Here is a 20,876-nt window from a genome sequence, read left to right as displayed (position 1 = left end):
CAATAGTGCCTTATCCTCAAAGGTGTTTTCCTTACCTGTAAAGGTGTCATCCCCAACTCATGCCCACTTCGTCCCTGGGCAATTTTGGACAAATCATTTACAAGACGTTCAAATATATTAGCAGCATTTAAATCACAATCATAGTTAACATAAATATCCACTACACACTGGGCATCTGGAAAATAAAAGGAAGTGGAAGTATTAGGATTCTGTGCAAAAGAATTTTTAAAAGGAATCAGCAAGTTGGAGCAGGCAGTGCAGATGAATCCAGACATTTAACCCAAGCACTCTAGGATGAAATTCAAAATTTCATACTTAAAATATATCATATGTGGCATTTTTTCTTAAAATAAATTTAATCTGCTGCCAGAAGAAGTGATTCTTTCACACAGTGGAAATACCTGCACAAATTCTAGTTAAAGTCTGAATCACCATCCATTTGTGTTCAAAGGAACTTGAAGAAGTCTCTAGAATATTCAGGAAGATTTCCTTGAAGAACACCTGCAAAATAAATAAGGTTAAGGACTTGATGATCTGAAACTTATTAGAACCACATCAAATGTACAGATTCATTTCTGTTCAGTAATTTCTCTTGAAGAGTAACATTTCATGCATAGTAGAATTTGGATACAGCAGTAATATATTAGTTCAGTAAGCAAACCAAACTAAGACATTAAAATGGAAGTTCCAGCTGTCTTTTTACCATTATAGTATTTTGAGAACTAGAGCATATGCAATTAATAGATTTAAAGTCTCTCACCTCAATCTGCATTTTTAAATGGGTCTTAAAATTTGAAAGTAGTGTGAGGAAGATGGCAAGAGAGAGCTCAAACACATCAGGAACAGAAGAGACTCCATTTTTAGATAATGCTACACAAAGATATTGCTTGATTGCATTGATGAACATTTCATGTGTCCTGAAGACCAGACCAGCATTCTGCAGCACTGAGAGAAGCAGCTGGAGAGACACAACCTTGGAACGCAACTCATGAGATCTGGAAAAAATCCAACATTAAATACATTTCTATATTTTCTTAGGATATACTTGCATTCAACATTAGCATTGCAGCATTTCTTAATAAATGCAGGGGGCAAGAGGGTGGCAATCAGCCAAGTGAATTTTGAACTTCTACCATCCAATTTTGAATTTTTTTCAGTAATATTAACATCTTAGACCAGCTCAATAAATGCAGCTCAGTGCTTCTTAAGCACTTCCCCACTGTTCCATCAAAAGCTTTACAAATACTAACAGTCAAGGCCACTCCGACTGGTAAGATTAATAAGCCTATTAAGTAAAAAACCAAAAATCTCAAGTACTGAATTTTTAATGACTTGAAGCTATTTTCAATCCTAGATTCATCAAGCTAACTAAACCAAGGGCCTGACAAGTGGATTTTGAACACCTGCTTAACTATACAGCAGCTAGTTAACCATGTCCAAAAGCTGCCAGGAGAGGACAGAACAATAAATACAGATTTATTACTTGGGATCTGGTGGTCCTTCCCCCAGCGGCTTCATGGAGAGCTTGCACAGTGACCTGAACACAAGGAAGGCATCCTTCTGCAGCACATGGGAAAACCTGGCAGCAGCCTGATGTCCAGACACATCTGTTTCCTGGAGAGTAAGAGACACAACACACCCTCAGTGAGACAAAGCAACAGAGCAATCGGGAGATTCCACAGCTCCTCTGAGCATCAGCTACAGTTTCCACTAAAGCTAAACAGGATCACAAGGGATCTGGATCTTTTCACACATGTTGACTGACCCTTTATCTCTGTCCCCACTCTGTATTAAAATACAACTAATATCATCAATTTCAGGACAGGCATTTTCTATATATGATTAAATTGCAGCTGTTGCTTCCTTTTTGAACCTGAGCAGGACACACACATTAGAGTTTCTGTCCCTTTCTTCTGCCAAATCCCACTCTATCAGTTGCCACAATAAAACCATTTCTTCTTTTGTAGATGTATATTGGCAATCAGTGCAGTTATTTACCAGATTATCAGTGGAGGAAACAGACTGTCCGTCATCTGAAATCCCATTTGTTTGTACATTTTCATTGCTAGAGCCAGAGAGAGGAGTATCTGCAGTCTCTAATGCAGGCAGAGCCTTGGCAGGTTCTGTTACCTGCTTTTCTTCAGCCACTGAAGGGGAAAAAGGAAAAACAATTAAAATCACGCATGAAGAGTTTTCTATCCCATGACTTTGTGAAGCTCTGAGTGGCACAGAAGCAGCACTGGTCAAGGAGAAAGTTTCTCAGCTACCACCAAAAGAATATTGTGATACAATCAAACCCTGTTCTGGCTTGACAAGATACTAAGTTCTTGTCAAGATACTTAGCAACAAAAATTTTACTTCCATGCTTCTAGAATCAATATATTTGCAACTATTTTACTTTAGAAGACTTCACTACCTTTCACAGCTGACTCCACCACATCTTCCAAAATGCCTTGAACCATCTCCTTTCCTCCACCAATTGTTTCCTCTAATGAAACACAGAGAGAATTTTTAATTTAGTATTTTTGTTTAGGAAGAGGATTAAAAGGAGAAACATGACAGAGGCAGAAGCATAAAAATGTATCAGTGTTCTTCACGAGTTCTCATCGAAAGTCATTTCCGAGAAGTCATTCAAAGATACCCTTGATGTTATTTATGTCATTTGAATTAAGGCACTGATATTTTTAATGCAGATATTTTGTCATTATTATTTATCAAATGTTACAAGCATTCCTAATTTGGATGCAGTATGTGCTGATTATATGCATATAATATGTAAATCTTCATGCATCTTCATAATATGCACTATTTTTACTACAGGACTTCAATTACCTGAGAGGGGTTCTGTCACTTCCTACACATCATGACAATTCTCCTCCTTTCCTCACCCTTTATCAACCCATTCAAGTCAAATTCCATTATAGTTCTCTATAGATAAAGCACACATGGTTCAACTGGAATTCTAGGGAGAACAAGAACATTTCTGCAGCAGTTACAGTATGGACACAAGCTGAGGATAGCAGCACACTCTGAAAGTCTGAGGAGAGCCAAGGGAGCCCCATGGCTGCTCCTCAAAGCTGCCTCCAGAGCACTCTTCAACAGGTGGCTGTGAGTGAAACAGACCCCGGGCTGTGCTCACCTGCTGCAGGTGAAACACAGACCTGAGCTGTGCTCACCTGCTATGGGCAGGAAACACAGACCTGTGCTGTGCTCACCTGCTGTGGGCAGGAAACACAGACCTGAGCTGTGCTCACCTGCTGTGGGCAGGAAACACAGACCTGAGCTGTGCTCACCTGCTGCGGGCAGGGCAGGGCCCTGTGGTGGCTCCCCATGGCCAGGCTCTCCGTGGCTGACATCGTGGCTGCGTTCCCTGTGGCCGGGCTCTCCATAGCTGACATCTCCAATGCCAGGCTCTCCAATGCCAAGCTCTCCAGTGCCAGGCTCCCCGTTGGCCAGCACGGTGCCAGCTCTCCCTCCCCAGGAGCTCTGCTGCTGCTGCTGCCGCTGCCCCGGGCGCGGGGAGCGCGGCCCCGGCACCGCGGGGGACTGCGGCTTCTGCACCCGCTCTGCCTCTCGGGACTCCTGCAGCTGGGAAAACACATGTAGAAAGGTTCATCTCACCACAACATACACTGAGGGATGTCCTGTCTGTGGTGACTGATAATCCTTTGTGAATTCACGTTTTAGCAGGAAAGAGTGAAAATACAATCACTTGGCCAATAAGATTAAAAAGATACACTTCACGTTTATTGGGAAAGCGTCATTTGTTTATCCAACGCCATTTGGCAGAAGCTACGGTGTGAAACTTTGTTATCAGCAGTGCACGTCACCTTTTATTTTCAAATCAGTTAGCATGCCTCACTGCAGGATTTGACAAGTTTTCTAACACAACAAATCAACAGATATGCAACTACAACAACAGATGCATTAGAAACAACAATAATAAAAACGTTTTCAGTTATTTGCAACCTTAAACATTTGAGATGAGAAAAAGTAATAGCTACTTACAGCTTGATTTTCCATCCGTGTAAAAATGACATTTAACATCTGTGTCAGGGTAGCTTTGGCAGTTGTCTGGTTAATAAGATTTTTACTGGCCAGATAGATGTTGTAGCAGGTTCTAACAGTTTGAAGAATTGTTCCTTCATGAATTTCTATATATGGAGATGTTACTGCAGTGAGAAGTGCCTAGAAAAGTCCGTAATACAGTAAAAATGAAACCTAAGCAAGTTGGCAGCAATGGTCTTCATGCTCTTCTTCATGCATGTCTTACAGCCTCCCATGCAGTGACACATGGGACAATGTAAGAACTGCAGCAACTGGGCCCGCAGTCATATTTCATCTTTTTTTTTTCCAGTTACAAAATGAAAGAGAGAGAAAGCAAATTAATGTTGCATCAAAATAAATTGACTAAAATACCTTAATGATCTGCAGTTGTACTCCTTCATCAGTCTGAGGGCCCTGGAAGCAGTTGCAGATGGTTTCCACGATCCGGTCGATCAGCCGTTTCCCCGGAGCTCCACTGTCCGGAGCGTTGCCAGTGATATGCCCATAGGCAATGAGTTTCTAGATAGAAAGAATGCAGACTAGATGACCATATCCTGCTAAGGAAAGCACAGTTTAGCACAGCATAAAAAGGCAGGTTTAGATAGCATATCTCACTTCACCCAAAAATTTAACGCCATCTGTAGTCTGGCCAAGTACTTGGACTGCTCACATAAAACAGATTTTAGTATGACACAAAAGCTTTTTTACCCAGGCCCTTTCTTCATACCATAACCAGAGAAAATTTTTTCAACACCAGTCTTTTCCAGAGTATGACCCGCTCTGCCACACTCCTCCCTGTGCCCAGGGCCCAGTGCCCAGTCCTCAGTGCCAAAGTGCCCAGTTCCCAGCTGAGTGTGCTGAGTGTCCAGTGTCTCCACTGCCCAGTGCTCAGTTCCCAATTCCCAGTGCCCAGCCGAGTGTGCTCAGTGTCCAGTGCCCTGTGCCCAGCCGAGTGTGCTCAGTGTCCAGTGCCCAGTGCCCAATGCCCAGTGCCTGGCTGAGTGTGCCCAGTGCTCAGTGCCCAGCCCAGTGCCCAGCCAAGTGTGCTCAGTGCCCAGCCCAGCGTCCACCCGAGTGTGCCCACTGCCTAGTGTGCCCAGTGCTCAGTCCTCAATGCCCAGTGCCCAGCCGAGTGTGCCCAGTGCTGAGCCCAGTGGCCAGCTGAGTGTGCCCAATGCCCAATTCCCAGTGCCTGGCTGAGTGTGCTCAGTGCTCCCAGTCCCCAGTGCTCAGTTCCCAGCTGAGTGTGCCCACTGCCCAGTGCCTGGCCAAGTTTTCTCAGTGCCCAGTGCCCGGCCAAGTGTGCCCAGTGCTCACTGTCCCCAGTGCTCACTGTCCCCAGTGCCCAGCCCAGTGTCACCCCGGGCAGAGCAGCCCCCCCCCACAGGAGCTGCCCACCAGAGCTGGGCACTGCAGCTCTCCCCAGCTCACTCTGACCAAGCTCAACCCCAACACACACCTGTAAACAGTCCAGGGAAGTACTGACGATGCGTGGAGACTTTGACTGGCAGGCCAGCTCAAATGGAAGGAAGTATTTATCTGCTTCAATGAAATTTGCTTTGGGTGGAGCAGCAGTGCCTTCTCTAGGTCAGATAAGAAGAGTTATTAATTTCTCTAAACATGTATATCACAGCAAACTACACTTTCTCCTTTTTGTAAATTTAAAGCTAAATAATGCACAGCAGCATGTACAAATGTACTCCAGCTTTCTTGCATGTACTTTTTTAAACAAAGATCAATTTTCTTTTAAAATCACACAAAATCCATTATACATTTATTTATACTCTATCTGATCTTGTTTGTATCTTCTTCAGCTTAATTCTTCCCTCACTGTACTGCAACACTGTCCCACTATCTGAAATATTGGAAAACTCCTGCACAACTGATATATCTATCCATGTTATTAAAAATGGATTAAACAGTGCCCATAAGCAGAACACTAAGCAAATACAAACACATTTGGAAACTCACTTGCTCATTTTCAATCACAGCACAGTGCTGGAAAACTTTTTATCTAAATTACATTTAAATTGGTGTTCCTGATGTAGGTAATAAAGAGCACATGCTATCTAACAGAGGGTGTGCACTGCTCCCCAGGATTTCCTATCAGGCTATGGAGCCCAATAAAAGGAAGAAAAAAAACGGCACCTTTTAGAAATTTTGCAATTTTTTCCTGGTGAAATCCATAGGCAGTTATGGCTTGAGTACCCACAGCCACAAACATTGTGTAAGTGAAGCACAGAGGCCACATGTTCTCAGCTGAAAGGTGGGAACTGGGTATTCACAAACTCACTGCTGTAATGCATATACGCTCTTACACTTCCACAAAATTATTCCAGTTGTTCTTTTCACACAGTGTTTAGAGAAATTAATAACTTACCTTTGCTTTTCCAGCTCACTTTTTATTTCATCTGGAAGAGAGAAAAAAATCCAAGCCTTAGTTATCATTATCAGTAACACAGTAATAAAGCAAAGTTGCTTAAACCCAGTTCTGCACTTCCGTATTTGCTACTCCATTCCTGTAACACCTCAGCTTCAAAGATCAGAGTTTCACCACTTATTGAAAGGTGCATCTCTCCAATTTCATATTTTAAAAGCTGCTTTTTCCAAACATTCTTGACAAAAGGTATCTTCAGAGCACTCAGGCATAGAATGCAGCTTTCATTCAAGTGTGAGTCCACACCACAGAGCACTCAGGTCTGCAGAAGCCTTTAAGCTGCTGCATAAACCATGAGTTCAATGCATCCAACCCTGCCATTCCCTGCAGTGCCAGCCTGCTTGTCTTGAGCCCTACAACAGCAACCAGCTGGACAAGCTCCCAGGAGATAGGAAATCTCAAATGCACTCTGTCCTTTTACCAGCAGATTTTTTTTTTTTTAATTACACTTTCAAAGAGCTTTTCATAAAACTACATATAGGGGGAAAGTAAGTTCCTTTCTCATTTCTCCTGTATAGAGCAGCAGGCCCCAAAGATCCCAGTAAGGCTTTTTGAGGATTCCTGAGGTATCACCACGATGCAGACCAGCATAAGCTCCCACTGTGAACACTGACAAATCCATATTTAAACCAGCACCCACAGCAAGGCTGCACAACTACACCATCTGTAACACCAGTGGAACTTCCATCCCACCCTACAGCACATGCTGCAAACTGCCCTGACTGCAAATTACCATGCTCACAAATCTTGTTTCAATTGCAGGTATCAGGAAATGATCATTCACTCAGCACTTGCTCTCCACAGCTCTGGAGAGGCACCATTGTTTGTGATCAGATGGCCACAGTTCAATGATTCCAGTGCTGTCTGTGAACCTCAGGAGTTTCTTCTGTCTCAGGAGAATCAATACACAAATCACACCAAGGAACAAGGACTGCAGCAAACACAGATTACAGGGTTTTGTACAGGCCTGCTTGTCAGGGAATGGCACAGGAACTAATCCTCACAGCGTGCACTGATTTTGTAAAATTACTACCCACACTGGATAGGGAAAATGGAAGCAGAACACAGTGAAAACCTGTGTAACTACAGCTGTGAGTGATAAGCTCCATGCAGGATTGCTGTCCAGCTATAAGCTGTGAGTGATAAGCTCCATGCAGATTGCTGTTCTCTCTGCCATATGTGCTCACTAGAGCATCAGTCTGAGATCCTCAGTTCTCACGGCACAACCCTGCGGCACAGCTGAGGTGTGTTATCCACCCCAGAGTCAGCCATGGGCACTGGAAATGGGAGAGTCCCGGGTGTTCCCAGCCCTCCCCAAGCCCAGCACACCCACAGCCACACCCAGCAGCTGTAAAGAGCAGCTGCCACTGCCAGCCCTGCAGAAGCCAAGCCCACACTGTGCCCTGGGGCTCCAGGACCTGCAGGAACTTCGCAGCCCTGTGACAGCACAAACCCAGCACCACCATCCCCTGATGCTTTAGGAGGATGGAGAGGAGACAACAGAATGGGGCTGTTGGTAAGGAGTGACCAAGGTTTTCTGTGCCAAACAGGCAATGTGAATCTTGCACAGCACCACTTCTTAAGCCACTGTGTTTTTCCTTCCAGGACCCAACAAGGTGACTAGTCAGAAATTCAGTTCAGCATAATTTCAATTCAGTCCTTTTGATTTAATTATTTTCCCCGTCTTTAGCACCAAATTATGATCAAAAGAGCTACTGAGAACAACATATGTGACCCACCAATGTACTGTGTCCCTGTTCTGATCTGCCTTGCTCTTAGCACATTCCCCTGGCATGCAGGAACTGGCTGTTTAAAACGGAGTCTTCTGGGAAGCTTCACACCTTCAGAACGCTTAGTCCTGCCTCCAGGTCTTGGCAGAGAAAGGCGTATTTTAGCTACAGCTAGAATCCCAAGTACAGCAGGATGCCAGGGCCAGCAAAAACACAATTAATGCTGCATTTCAGACACCCTGTAGAAGTAAGGTGTACAGAGCTTTTCCTTAATGAAGAAATTTTTCTAATGCAAAAACTCCACTAAGTTTCTCTTTCTTCCAATGAGATCGTTTGCCCCCCATACTGATTGTTTTGAGAGTATAAAAGATGTTGGATTGAACCTTCACAAAGATTATAGCCTTGGGCAGCCGTGATCATGCCCATCTTTACTGATACTTGTCTTAGATCTTGCACTGCAAAAATAATGCAAGAATACATCCCATATTAGAGCAACAACAGTAACTCTCAGAAGTACTATACAAACAAAAACAAAAATGTCTAACCAAGGCCTGACCAAGTTCCCCACAATTTTATTATAATAAAGGCTTTTCTAAAGCCATATAAAAACGCCTTCACCACAACAGTATTATAATAGATAATGCTGGCAGAAAAGAATAAATGAAAGGACAAAAAGAAGCTACAGGGACACTTCTGAAACTGATTGCATCAGAGCAGTTTGAAAACCTCCACGTCTGAAGCACGCATTTGGTGGTCTGACCATCACAAGCGAGTGAAACAGAAATTGTTGCCTAATTGAAGTCTGGTGCCAGCAACGGCTCGGCCAGGCTCTAAACAGGCACCAGCAGCTCCCAGAACCCGCCTGTCACTGGTGCTGTGCTCCTGCAGCCACAGGAGTGAGGGGCACACTCAGCTCCCCTCCACAGCTACACAACACAGAACACAGGCCCCATTCTGGCCAACGTCTGCTCACCCCAGCACGGTGCTGACCCCTCACAGGCACCAGGGCTCCCTGTCCCTCCCACGGCACCTCCTCCAGCCAGAAACACCTTCAGCCCCCATGCTGCCCACCTAAGAAAGTCCTGCAGCATTCCCACCAGGACAGAACTGCAACAAGAACAGCCTTGCAGCAATTTCTTCCAGAGCTTCTGGCCACAAAAGCAGATGAAGCTCACCCTGAGTAGCTGCCTTTCTGTGGCAGATGGATGGGTTCAGTTCACTTACACTGAAAACCACACATGAACACAGAGGACATTTGTTGTCTGCCTGCTCCGTGGCCGCAGAGGCAGGGCAGGGTCAGTGGCAGCAGGGGAGCTCCTGTGCAGAACATGGCCTGGGCTGGCACACTGTGCCCTCCACGGCAGCAGAGCCAACACAAACACGTGGAGGAGCAGCCCCAGCTCCCTCCCGCAGCCCGGAGAGCCCAGCATTGCCCAAGCCCAGCGGGGATCGATCACAGATCACAGATCACAGATCACAGCCCCTGTGCAGAGCCCTCCGGGGAAACCAGAGCCCCCTCCCTCTCCCCAGGGCTCTCTGCACACACCGGCCAAGGGGCCAAACTGACAAACACAACTTACTTTGGACACCTGTCATTTACACTTCCTAAACACTCTGCCACGTTCCGGTTGGAAAGACTTTAACTTGTTAACAAGCTAAACAAAGCTATACAAAGGCTGTTGTTTACAAAGCTTGGAGGTTTGTCCCTGGAGCTGCCCGGGCCACCAAAGAAGGCCGCAGGACCAGGGTGGCTGCACAGAATGTCATCACTAACAGCCCCAGTAGGGCAGGAGTCACAGTTTATGTGAGTGACCCAGGTGCACAGCCAGCACTGGTCTAACATGAACTGCTGTGGCACAGACTGTCAGCGTTTCACTGCAAGTTTTCAGGACAATTTCAGTAGGTTTACTAAGAAGCGTGGGTACCTGGAGCTTCATGTAAATGTAAATGCTTATTAAACAACTATTTTTATACAATACAATGGTCTGTTGAAAACAAATTTTCTTTAAAACACCGTTTTCCAAAGCAGAGCAAAAGAGCTTCTCTGTTTAAAACCCTCCAGTTCTCGCAGTCTCTCCTGGGGTTTACTGGCACTGCAGGAGAGGAGAGAACCGTTACACCTCCTGATGAGGCAAGAGCCTCAATGAAGGAATCCATTCAAACTCTGCTCACTCAACGTTAACGCTGTGTATTTCAAAGGAGGGGTGGAAAGAGACAAAAAAAAAAAAAAAAAAACCAAACCAAACCTCAAAAAAAACCACCAGTGCAAAATGGTTTTGTTCCTTTTCCTCCACATTTCTTGTGTTTCTGCCCTACTTGCACCTATGTTACTTCTGATTTCTACAAGGTCATGCCTATTCTGCAGCTCCAAACTGATCAGTATCAGTTTTGAACAGGGAAGAAAGGGTAAGGAGAGTTTAAATTTAGAACTATTAAAGCAGATTAAAATTAGAATTTAAAAATATCTCTATTTTCTACACAAGAGAAACAGCAACATTCAGCAATAATTTACTTAAATTCTCAGGAGTTACATGTACAAATCAGTACAGAACTCATGTAAGAAAACAACAGCATCGTTCCCACAGTTAGAAACTTCTTTCTCTCTCACTATTCAAAGTGTAACTTGGAGAAAAGTGCAGCAGACAACAGCTGACACAGTGACTGCATTTCTTCCAAGCTGAACTATTTTTATTCAGTGTTAACTGGACTTTTTATTACTATTCACAACACTGAAGCTTCTTTGATCCACGACAGTTTGTGTAGGTTACAAAGTTTGGCCTCAATTCTTCAGACTGCCAGTAACATTCTTCCCACACTTCCTCACATATTTACTATTGCACAGAGCTTGAAAATTAAGCTGACACTTTTGGGACTATCACAGTCTTAGTAAATACAAAGTATAAGCTTAATTAACTATATGGAAATAAAACTTTTTCACTGGAGGAAAAAAAAAAAAAGGCTTAATCAAAATAGAAAAAAGTTTGGGGAGAAAAAATCACACGTAAATAAGAGAAACCCCATTCCTGTTGGCAACCCAAAAAGATCAAATAATATTCACCAGGAGATCCTCCCACACAGTCAGCAAGCCCCTAAGGCTGGTCAGCAGAAGGTTCTCTCTGTGCTGACCTCTGCTTTAGTCCAGGAAAGGCCATGGGCTCTTTCAGAGCAGGCTGAGGGCAGAGCTGCCCCCCACCACGGGCACAGTGTAGCTCAGAACAGGCAATGGCAGAGCCCAGGGGGGCTCCCAAAATCACCCACTGACGCGCCTCAGCAAACACATCTCTACAGGCTCCTGACAAGGAAGTTCCCTTTCTCAACCTCTACATGTATTTACAGAGCAGCAAAACAGGTTCTCAGTCCTGTAAATGGGTTCAGGGCACGTGGGGGCAGCTGGGGAAGAGACCAAGAAAAGGAATTCATTAGCAAAAGCAGTCTCTGGCTGCTGGGGCTCTCTCCTGAGTTACTCTCTTGCTCACAATGCCAGCTTTAAATAATCATTAAAATACCCTCTATCTGGTTGCCCTTCTGTGGATATTCTGTCACCACAGGCAGCTCCTACAGATCTCCTGCAGGGAGGAAGATTAAAATGACAGCATTTCCTTAAGCTCACTGTCACCCTGTCCGGGACAGAGCTGGCACCTGCCCCGCCTCCTGACGTACCCAACCTGTCCATTCTTCCGTCTCGGATACGCTAAAAGTTCCCAATTCAAAGGGAAATATTGATGGGAAGGAAAAAAAACTGAGAGCTGTCACTTTTGGCAATGAAGAAAGGGCCACAGAGAGCTCCAGCCGCAGAGCCCCACTGTTCCCCTGGGCTGATCTTTCCCCTCTCGGTGACAGGCCGTTTGTTGTCACAACTTTTAACCTTCACAGAAGCTTGTACTCGCAGGTTTCAGGACCAGTCCACCGACTTCACAAAAAGGTTTTCAGCTCTGAAAACAGCACAGATGTTACGTGCACTGGGCCACAGCGCTAACAGACCTCAGCCAGCCCGAGCACGACCTGGGGATTAGAGGTCAGATTGATTTAACACACCGACAAGCTCTGGGGCTTCCTGAGTTGAAGGCCTTAAAAACTCTTCTTGCCTAGTTTGAAAGGTGTAATTAATTTTCTCAAAACCGAAGTGTTAAGACCAAGTCCCTCCTGTTTCACGCCGAGAGCAGAACTCAATAAAACAGGTATTTGGGGGTTTCCCCTGGTCTCTGCACGCCCTGCCCTGGGGACAGGACTCTCCCCGCGCTGCAGGGGCCCGGGAGGATCCTGCACCCCGCCGGGCCGGGCCGGGCCGGGCCCACTCACCCAGCGCCACCTGGCAGGCCGTCCGCAGCTGCCCGTGCGGGGGCCGCTTCGCCTCCTTCTCGGCCAGGATCTTCTCCAGCGCCCGCGACACGAACATGCTCTTGGTGCGGGCGTCCTGCTCGCGGGCCGGGGGCTGCATGGCGGGGCCGGGAGCGGGGGCCGGGCGGGCACCGCGGCAAACACCACCCGGAAGGGCCGCGCCTCCCTCAGCGCCCGCGCCGCCGCCACGGCGCCGCCATGTTGGCACCGTCACGTGACTCCGCCGGGGCAGAGGGCGGGGCGAGGGCGGGGAAGAAGACGGAGAAAAGGGCGGGGCTGAGGGCGTGTCTGAGGGCGGGGTGAGGGCGCGGCTGAGAGTGGCGAAAAAGGCGGGGACTAGGGCGGGGTGAGGGCGGGGAAAAGGCGGGGCAGAGGGCGGGAAAAAAGGAGGGGACGAGGGGGTGTCTGAGGGCGTGTCTGAGGGCGTGTCTGAGGGCGTGTCTGAGGGCGTGCTTGAGGGCGGGGAAAGGGCGGGGACGAGGGCGGGGCTCAGGGCGTGTCTGAGGGCGGGGAAAAGGCGGGGACGAGGGCGGGGCTCAGGGCGTGTCTGAGGGCGTGTCTGAGGGCGGGGAAAAAGGCGGGGCTGAGGGCGGGGCTGAGGGCGGGGGAAAAGGCGGGGCTGAGGGCGGGGCTGAGGGCGGGGAAAAGGCGGGGACGAGGGCGGGGCTGAGGGCGGGGAAAAAGGCGGGGACGAGGGCGGGGTGAGGACGGGGCTGAGGGCGGGGAAAAGGCGTGTCTGAGGGCGTGTCTGAGGGCGGGGCGGAGGGCGGAGCTGAGGGCGGGGACGAGGGCGGGGCTGAGGGCGGGGCAGAAGGAGGGGCTGAGGGCGTGTCTGAGGGCGGGGCAAAGGGTGGGAAAGAAGGCGGGGACGTGGGTGGGGCTGAGGGCGTGTCTGAGGGCGGAGAAGAGGGTGGAGCCGAGGGCGGGGAAGAGGGCGGAGAAGAGGGTGGGGTTAAGGACGGGGAGAGGGCGGGGCTGAGGGCGGAGATAAGGGCGGGGCTGAGGGCGGAGAAGAGGGTGGGGTTGAGGGCGACCGAGGCTGAAGGCGGGAACAGAGCTGAGGGCGGGAAGAGGGTGGGATTGAGGCTGAGGCTGAGGGCGAACTGGGAAATGAAGGCGGACTGGGACTGAGGGCGGACTGAGGGCGGGCTGAGGCTGAGGGCGGGGCGGGGCTGAGGGCGGGGCTGAAGCTGAGGGCGGGGACGAGGGCGGGGCCGGGATTGAGGGCGGGGCTGGGGCTGAGGGCGGGGCGGGGCTGAGGGCGGGGCGAGGCTGAGGGCGGGGCTGAAGCTGAGGGCGGGGACGAGGGCGGGGCCGGGATTGAGGGCGGGACCGGGGCTGAGGGCGGGACCGGGGCTGAGGGCGGGGCTGGATTGAGGGCGGGGCCGGGATTGAGGGCGGGGCGGGGCTGAGGGCGGGGCTGGATTGAGGGCGGGGCCTGCGCTGAGGGTGGGGCGGGGGCTGAGGGGCGACTGAGGGGCGGCTGAGGGAGGACCGGGGTTGAGGGCGGAACAAGGCCTGAGGGGCGGCTGAGGCTGAGGGGAGGGTGAGGCTGAGAGGAGGGTGAGGCCAGGCCGTGGTCGCGCAGCCATCTCTGCGAGAATGAGTCTGTGAGTTACTGACTGAGGAGGTCGCTTTGGTGGAATCCTCGGTTTAATAATGCTTCTAAGCTAAGTATCTCGCCATTCGCATTAATTCTTGTTAACTCTCACACAGTCCTGTAACGAGGCACGGCGGGGGAGCACACGTGGAAAAGCCAGAGTTGTACATTAATGAGGACTCACTAAAATTTAAATTTTCAGTCACAGAAATTAACCGTTCGTTAATAACCTGATATCAAACTGTATTTTCTCCCTTTACCCTTTCCCTAGGTGGTAAAGCACCCCACAGCCGGAATGCAGTTCTGGGCTCCAAAGGCAGCACTCTGTGGCAATAATCTGAATTTATTCGGACACCCTCTTTGCTCTGTTAGCCATCACTGCACACAGCTCTCTCTTCCATGAAGTTCCGCAAAAGTCTCCTTCAAATTCAGATGGCCACGTCTAATGGAGAATACAGGAGCACATTGGATTCTCTAGATTGCAGTTTTGCTCCTTGTTTTCAAACAGTAGGACTCTTGACTCTTTAAAATGTCATTAATGAACCTTTAGTGTCGATTTGTCAAGAATTTTTGTCCCCAAAACCACTAGCAAAGGCTCCAAACCCCTGTGCAAAGTATTAGTTTAGTCTTCCCAGGAAAAACTGACCAGTGCTTGTATTTTTAGACACCTATTTTCTAAATATGCTCCCAATCAGAAATGTGACCGCAAACCCAACAAGGACAAGTCTGACAAGTGATTCTCCTTTCATTTACACTGCTGCACATTAAGGGTAATTCTACTGTTAGCACTGAAATTACAGTGATGCAGGAGTGACATAACTAAAAGACAAATAAGGCCCTGAATCTTTTCTGAGAGTTGCTGACTTAGTTATTGACACAAAAGGAGGCTGTAATTACTGTCAGCAGCATTGCAGAACTAATTAAGCAGCAGAGCTCTTCACGTATTGTCAGCCAAATTATCAGTTCTGATTTTAGGGTTTTTATTGTGGGGCAGGATTAGTTCTCAGGAGAGAAGCAAATGGATACAGGCTAGTTTTTAGAAAATAGATTGAACAGATAGTTTAACAGAGATTAAAAAAAAATCTATCAGGCAAGCCTCCTGTTTTTGAAATCACAGAGCAGTATCTGAATTCCCAGGTGTGGGGCTGCACTGGGGTTTGGGTTCCAGAGAGCCCAGAGTCACCCCAGGCTGCAGTCACAGTGAGCTCTGGCTGCAGTGCCAGGTGAGTGAACACACAGAGCTGGTGGGTGGCCCACGCTCCCGGGGGAGGTTTGGTTATGGCCAAGGCTCCTCTCCCCTCAGCACCAAAGGCACAGGGCAGGACGCCTCGGTGTGTCCCAGGCCACGGAATGTCCCAGTCACCAGAGACAAACAGTTCTCATGTCTAATTCAGCCCGCTCAGCACTCTGCCTACACTGACATCACCGTGTAACTAAATCAGTGAAATAATGGGGTTGATATCATTTGTATTTTCACTTATTTTTTCCTCAAAATATGTTAAGATTTTGCTATTTTTCTGAGGGAAGAATGTGAGTTATTTGGCTAATTCAAAAGCAAGGTGGCCCAGTCCAATGCTGCTACTGAGCACAGCCCTGTGCTGCAGAGCAGAGCTCTCTGTGTGTCACTGGCTGCAGGCAAACAAAGAAATAAAGCCTTTCCAGTAGGAGAGAAGGCAGACCAAGGGGGAAGGAATACATGTATCTGCATGCCTCTGTTTGCCAGTGGATTCAGTGCCAGTTACAAGAATTACTATTAAACTGCTATAAATAGCTCCTTGTGGCAAATACGTCTGTAGTGTGAGACATAAATCATGAGCAAACAATGCCTAGCAGGTGGACCGAGTTCACAGTTTATACAAGCTACTTCCTTGGCAAGAAGCATCTCTGGATTTGTGCCCAGAGGCCAGGTGCTCTGTGCTGACTGACAGGACTGACCTCGCAGCACTTTCCCACTGCCTTATTGCTACATAGTTTGCTTCAGGAAGGAAACCACACTCTAAAAATAGATGCAGAATGGACAGGAAAATTCTTGGAAAACCAGCACTGGTCTGTACAGTAGCTTAGTTCCCAATCCAGCATCAGCAGAGAACTTCTTTTCCCTTCTTCTGCCCATTTTTAATGATTTCCTTCAGGACTGATTCTATTTATCCTGCCTGGCTTCCAGCCACTTTTCCTGCTGTCCAGAAATGTATTTACTAGTGGATTTCCCAGGGGGGTCCTCATTTGATTCACTATCTCAGCTCTCTCATTTTTTTCCAGTCCAGCACTGCATGCCCTAAAATCAATAATCCCACAAAATAAAACGTTCTCCCACTGCTAGCAGTATAACTGAGGTAACTATTAAGTGAGTAATTATACAAGTATTCATGTGGTATTAGCAAGACATTTCACCATGATGTTTATAGACAGTGCTCTCCCTTTCATTCCCACTATTTTCTTCAAATCTCAGACTTGGACCTTCTGTGTTTTCTGACCATCTTACTGCCAGCAGCTGGCACAGAGCTGGCTCTCCTGCCCAGAGAAGCTCTAATGTGAAAAAGGACAGAAAATATGTCCAAACAGCACCGTGCAATGTCATGAGATGAAAAGAAAAATCACTTGGCAGGAGAAACACTGCAGCTGCTTGTCCCCTCAGCTGGGCCAGGCCGCACAGGAGCTGCTGCAGCCAAACCTGCACCACAGCTAGTCAAAATCTCTGCCAGCCCTGCACCTCTGCCAGCCCTGCACTGCAGCCAGCCCTGCAGCTCTGCCAGCCCTGCACCTCTGCCAGCCCTGCACCACTGCCAGCTCTGCAATACAGCCAGCCCTGCAGCTCTGCCAGCCCTGCACCTCTGCCAGCTCTGCAATACAGCCAGCCCTGCACCTCTGCCAGCCCTGCAGCTCTGCCAGCCCTGCACCTCTGCCAGCTCTGCAATACAGCCAGCCCTGCAGCTCTGCCAGCCCTGCACCTCTGCCAGCCCTGCAGCTCTGCCAGCCCTGCACCTGTGCCAGCCCTGCAATACAGCCAGCCCTGCACCTCTGCCAGCCCTGCACCTGTGCCAGCCCTGCAATACAGCCAGCCCTGCACCTCTGCCAGCCCTGCAGCTCTGCCAGCCCTGCACCACTGCCAGCCCCTGCCTGGCTCTCACACCTGACTGCAGCTCTTCTGCTCGCTCCTGGAGTTTACCTTTTAGCCCAATATTTTACCTTGGAGTAAGCTGCAAAGGCTTGTAAGTAAGCTTGTAAGTAAGCTACAAACAGCAGTATTTGGAATATGTGAGATTTATACAATTTTAAGTAAATACAAATGAAATTCTTCTTTCCATATAAAGCCATTAGGGCAGATCAGATTTGCAGTTCTCTCTCATGAGAGAACTTGAACTTTCTTATAAAATATCTGAAATACATACTTTGGCTATACCCCAGATCTACAGTTTTCATATTTTTCACATTTCAAAGGATTGGCAGCCTGTCCAAAGAAAGCAGACACTTATCCCACAGAATAATTTTGTTAAAATCCCCCATTTCAATCAAAACTAAGTTAGAAAATTGGGTTTTTTTCAGTTGTCCCAGCAGAAGGAGCCAGTCCTGAGATCAGCTGTGGCACCAGACTCACATGAAGGTATTGCAATAAATCACCTGTGCTGGACAGAAACACACACAGACCCTTCAGTGCTGAACTGCAGCCTCTATTCCTTGTCATGATAACAAATAATATGTAACCGTAAGAGGATATGTTAAGGGTGAAACAGTGTTCAGACAGCCAGGGATGCAATAGAATCTGAAAATCAGACTTTAAATCAAAGCATTCACATATTCAAATATGATTGCCTCATGGCCCGTATTACTGAACAAGCACTGCTCTCACTGATAGCAGTGGGTGTTTCTCATGAGCAGCAGCCTTAACACAGTCATTTTAAGAGCTTAACATATTCAGGCTTGAAATTTTCAATTACCAAAATACAGAGAAACATTAGAAACAACATGTTTTGAAAGCAACAAAAAAGGTTATTTATTTTTAAAAGATATCAGCCAGAGTGAGGGAGCAGTTGGGAAAAATATTTTTGTCAACTCCTGTTTCTGTCTGCAGAGTGAGAAGTGTAATTGTTTGGAAAGATGCAAATGCAATTGAGTAGTTCCCACACCCTGAGGCGCTGGAGAGGTGGAAGACCCGGGGCTGGAGAATCATTCACTTCCAAATTTCCTGTCTGAGAGGTGATAATGAGACTTGACTTGCCTTGCCACACAAGCAAGTGCTAGTTAGAGTTGTGTGTGTCTGCATGGCACAGAACTGGCTGTTCCAGGTTGTATCTGTGCACAGCTTTGCACAGCACTCTGCTTTTCACCAAGGTAAGTGTATAACGAGGCAGATTTTGTTGGCAGAAACCTTGTATTTGGTAAAAACAAAGGAAACACAATACTGAAGATCCTGGTTTTCAGTTGTTGTGGGTTTCTATCAGGATAACTTCAGTCAGAAGATGAGAGTAGCTCTGTGAGGAATTAAAATGATAAATGACCTTCTCTCTGACCTTTAATCTGTTCTTTATGTCTCATCATTTCTTGTAAGAAACCCAGAGCGTCCCCAAGAAATGTCCCTAGCTTTACCACACAGCATAGACCTATTCATGTATGTCAGAACTGTTCATGCCTTTCACAAAGCCACTTCCTTGGCTCCTTGGCTCAGATTTAAGGAGGCTTGTTTCCTTTCCTCTCAGCAGGAAAGCCTTCCCCTCTCTGCTCCTTACTGAACTCATTTATTCTTGAGTTGGAGTTAGGTATTCTTTAGAGGAATCTTCATTGAGACAAAAGGAGCTTTGTTTTGGCTTTGTTTATTGTATCTTCTTCCTACTGCACTGGAATTAACATGCATAACCCAACTGGTCCAGTGAACTATCCAGTCACTCTTAATTTTTTTAAACTTCATTTTCTTTGACCTTGCAGTATTTCCCAAATGCTTTACGAGATAAATGTTACTGGATCAGAAGAAACATATTGACAAAACTGAAGAGTGTGTTTAGAAATTGGGGCTATGGAACATACCCTCTCTCCATCCAGACTGGTTCAGTTTTTAAAGTGCAAAATTATTTTTCTATGCTGTTGTCAATGGAAATTTCCCACAATCTTCTTGAACATCTGTCTTGTCTTTATATTATATCTTTTGACCTTCTTTCCAAAACCACCGTTTAGTGCTCTAGTTTCCCCTTGTCTCTGTACTTCATCACTTAAGTCCCAGCCACCATTTTAAGGAAAGTTACAAAAAGCAAAGTTACAAAAACTGGGCTGCAATGTGTTGAACTGACACAGGGAAAGAACCTGTTAACTGTCCTGCTCTGGTGTTCTAAGGCAGCACGTTTAATTTGAAACTGAAATGGTTCTGTAATTTGTTCAGCCAGTAGAATGGGAAAATAATTTCCATATAATCATGCCAACGAAATGTGAAGACTCGGCCTTACTAAACCAGGTGGGCACTGTCAGTGACCTCAGCTGCCCCTTCTCTATCAAATTATTTTTTCTTTTTCCCCTGAAAAGCAACCTCAGCACAGCACTGAGCCTACAGTTCCATCTTCCATGGCAAAGCACATGAGCCTCCTCCTAACTCTGTGACCAGTGTCTCCCTGTTAAGACTTGTTCAGCATTTACACTGTAATTCAAATGAAAATGTTCTGTGGTTTCACGAGTGACACTGTCAGTTTAATGGCATTTTTATTGCACTTACTTCTAATGTTTCTGCACAAGATCAACCAGAGAAAAAGAAAAAAAAAACTGTTTTGAAAATATTAATAGTACAAAAAATCTGATTCCCCTTCCCTGGTGTGACTGCTGTAGTTGGTTACTGTTCTGTCAGAGCTGGTGATGATTTCCTGGAACGTCTTTCTCCTCCTGCACTGGGAGGTCACTGCACTGACCTTATACAAGTGGTTATAATTCCGAAGACTGCATCAAGTGTTGATGCAGACAATTGTGCAAGGCTGTAGTTTCACAAATGGCTTTAAAGTGATCTGCAGGTGAGTTACTGCCACCAGAGGCAATCCCATCCTTCCCCCAGCCCTGCCCTTACCACGAGACTGAGCACCTCCTCTCATGTCAGCAGTGGCTCTTGGGGGTGCACACTGAGTCTGTCAGGGAGCAAATATGACTAAAAAAAAGGATCTTTTGTTTGTTTGGCTTCCAGTTAATTTGAGCTGGATCAGCTGATCAGTTCCTGATCCTGTTCACCACAGTATCACAAAGGAAGTGGTGAAAATATGCAGCAATGTTGAAAGGGAAAAAACTCACACTTCAGTTAACTCAAGTTCAACAATAAAACCACAGTCCAAGCTACATAGAGGACTAAATGTTCCCCAGTTACATGAATTCAGCATTATAGATACAAAATATGTGCACTACTTTAACCACAGAGAGAGTTTTATGCTGGATACAAGATGCACAGGGAGCCTATAAATGGCAAAATTATGTATTATGACTATGGTCTCTATTTTGTGCTGATGTGATATGAAACTGGCTCAGCCCACCCTTAGAAAAGATCTTTAGTTTATCAAATGCAAACCTCCATCACTCTTAGTATTTAGTGGAGAAGAATTCATGTATCATCTCACAAATGCATGTAAGTTTACTCATATACAACAGTATTAGAAATAAATCTGACCAAAATTGCAGGTGCAGACAAAAAATGGCAGAAGTTCGATCTCTGTACAGCTGCCCCTGGAGCACTGGTGTCCCAGACACAGGAGGTGCAGCAGCAGGT

The 20,876-nt window shown here is 46.9% G+C and overlaps 1 protein-coding gene across 2 annotated transcripts in view; it reads right to left on the bottom strand.

Annotated features, from left to right (window-relative positions):
* The window catches only part of ARFGEF2 (ARF guanine nucleotide exchange factor 2), a gene marked incomplete at its 5' end in the record, with an annotated part of 30,079 nt that extends 17,427 nt beyond the window's left edge, over positions 1-12,652 (bottom strand). For both annotated transcript variants that reach the window (XM_083873143.1, XM_083873144.1), the window contains 12 exons: positions 36-175; positions 402-501; positions 761-995; positions 1,484-1,614; positions 1,999-2,147; positions 2,417-2,488; positions 3,294-3,588; positions 4,009-4,188; positions 4,420-4,566; positions 5,507-5,630; positions 6,428-6,458; positions 12,514-12,652. In XM_083873143.1, coding sequence (XP_083729269.1) covers positions 36-175; positions 402-501; positions 761-995; positions 1,484-1,614; positions 1,999-2,147; positions 2,417-2,488; positions 3,294-3,588; positions 4,009-4,188; positions 4,420-4,566; positions 5,507-5,630; positions 6,428-6,458; positions 12,514-12,652 — 1,743 coding nt within the window. The remainder of the gene's footprint in view (positions 1-35; positions 176-401; positions 502-760; positions 996-1,483; positions 1,615-1,998; positions 2,148-2,416; positions 2,489-3,293; positions 3,589-4,008; positions 4,189-4,419; positions 4,567-5,506; positions 5,631-6,427; positions 6,459-12,513) is intronic.
* Between the last annotated feature and the right edge of the window lie 8,224 nt (positions 12,653-20,876).

This window comes from Zosterops lateralis, assembly GCF_965231275.1.
Source record: "Zosterops lateralis genome assembly, chromosome: 16".
NCBI classification, from domain to species: domain Eukaryota; kingdom Metazoa; phylum Chordata; class Aves; order Passeriformes; family Zosteropidae; genus Zosterops; species Zosterops lateralis.
Note: the sequence above shows the minus strand (reverse complement) of the source record. Positions and strands in the feature narration are given on the sequence as shown.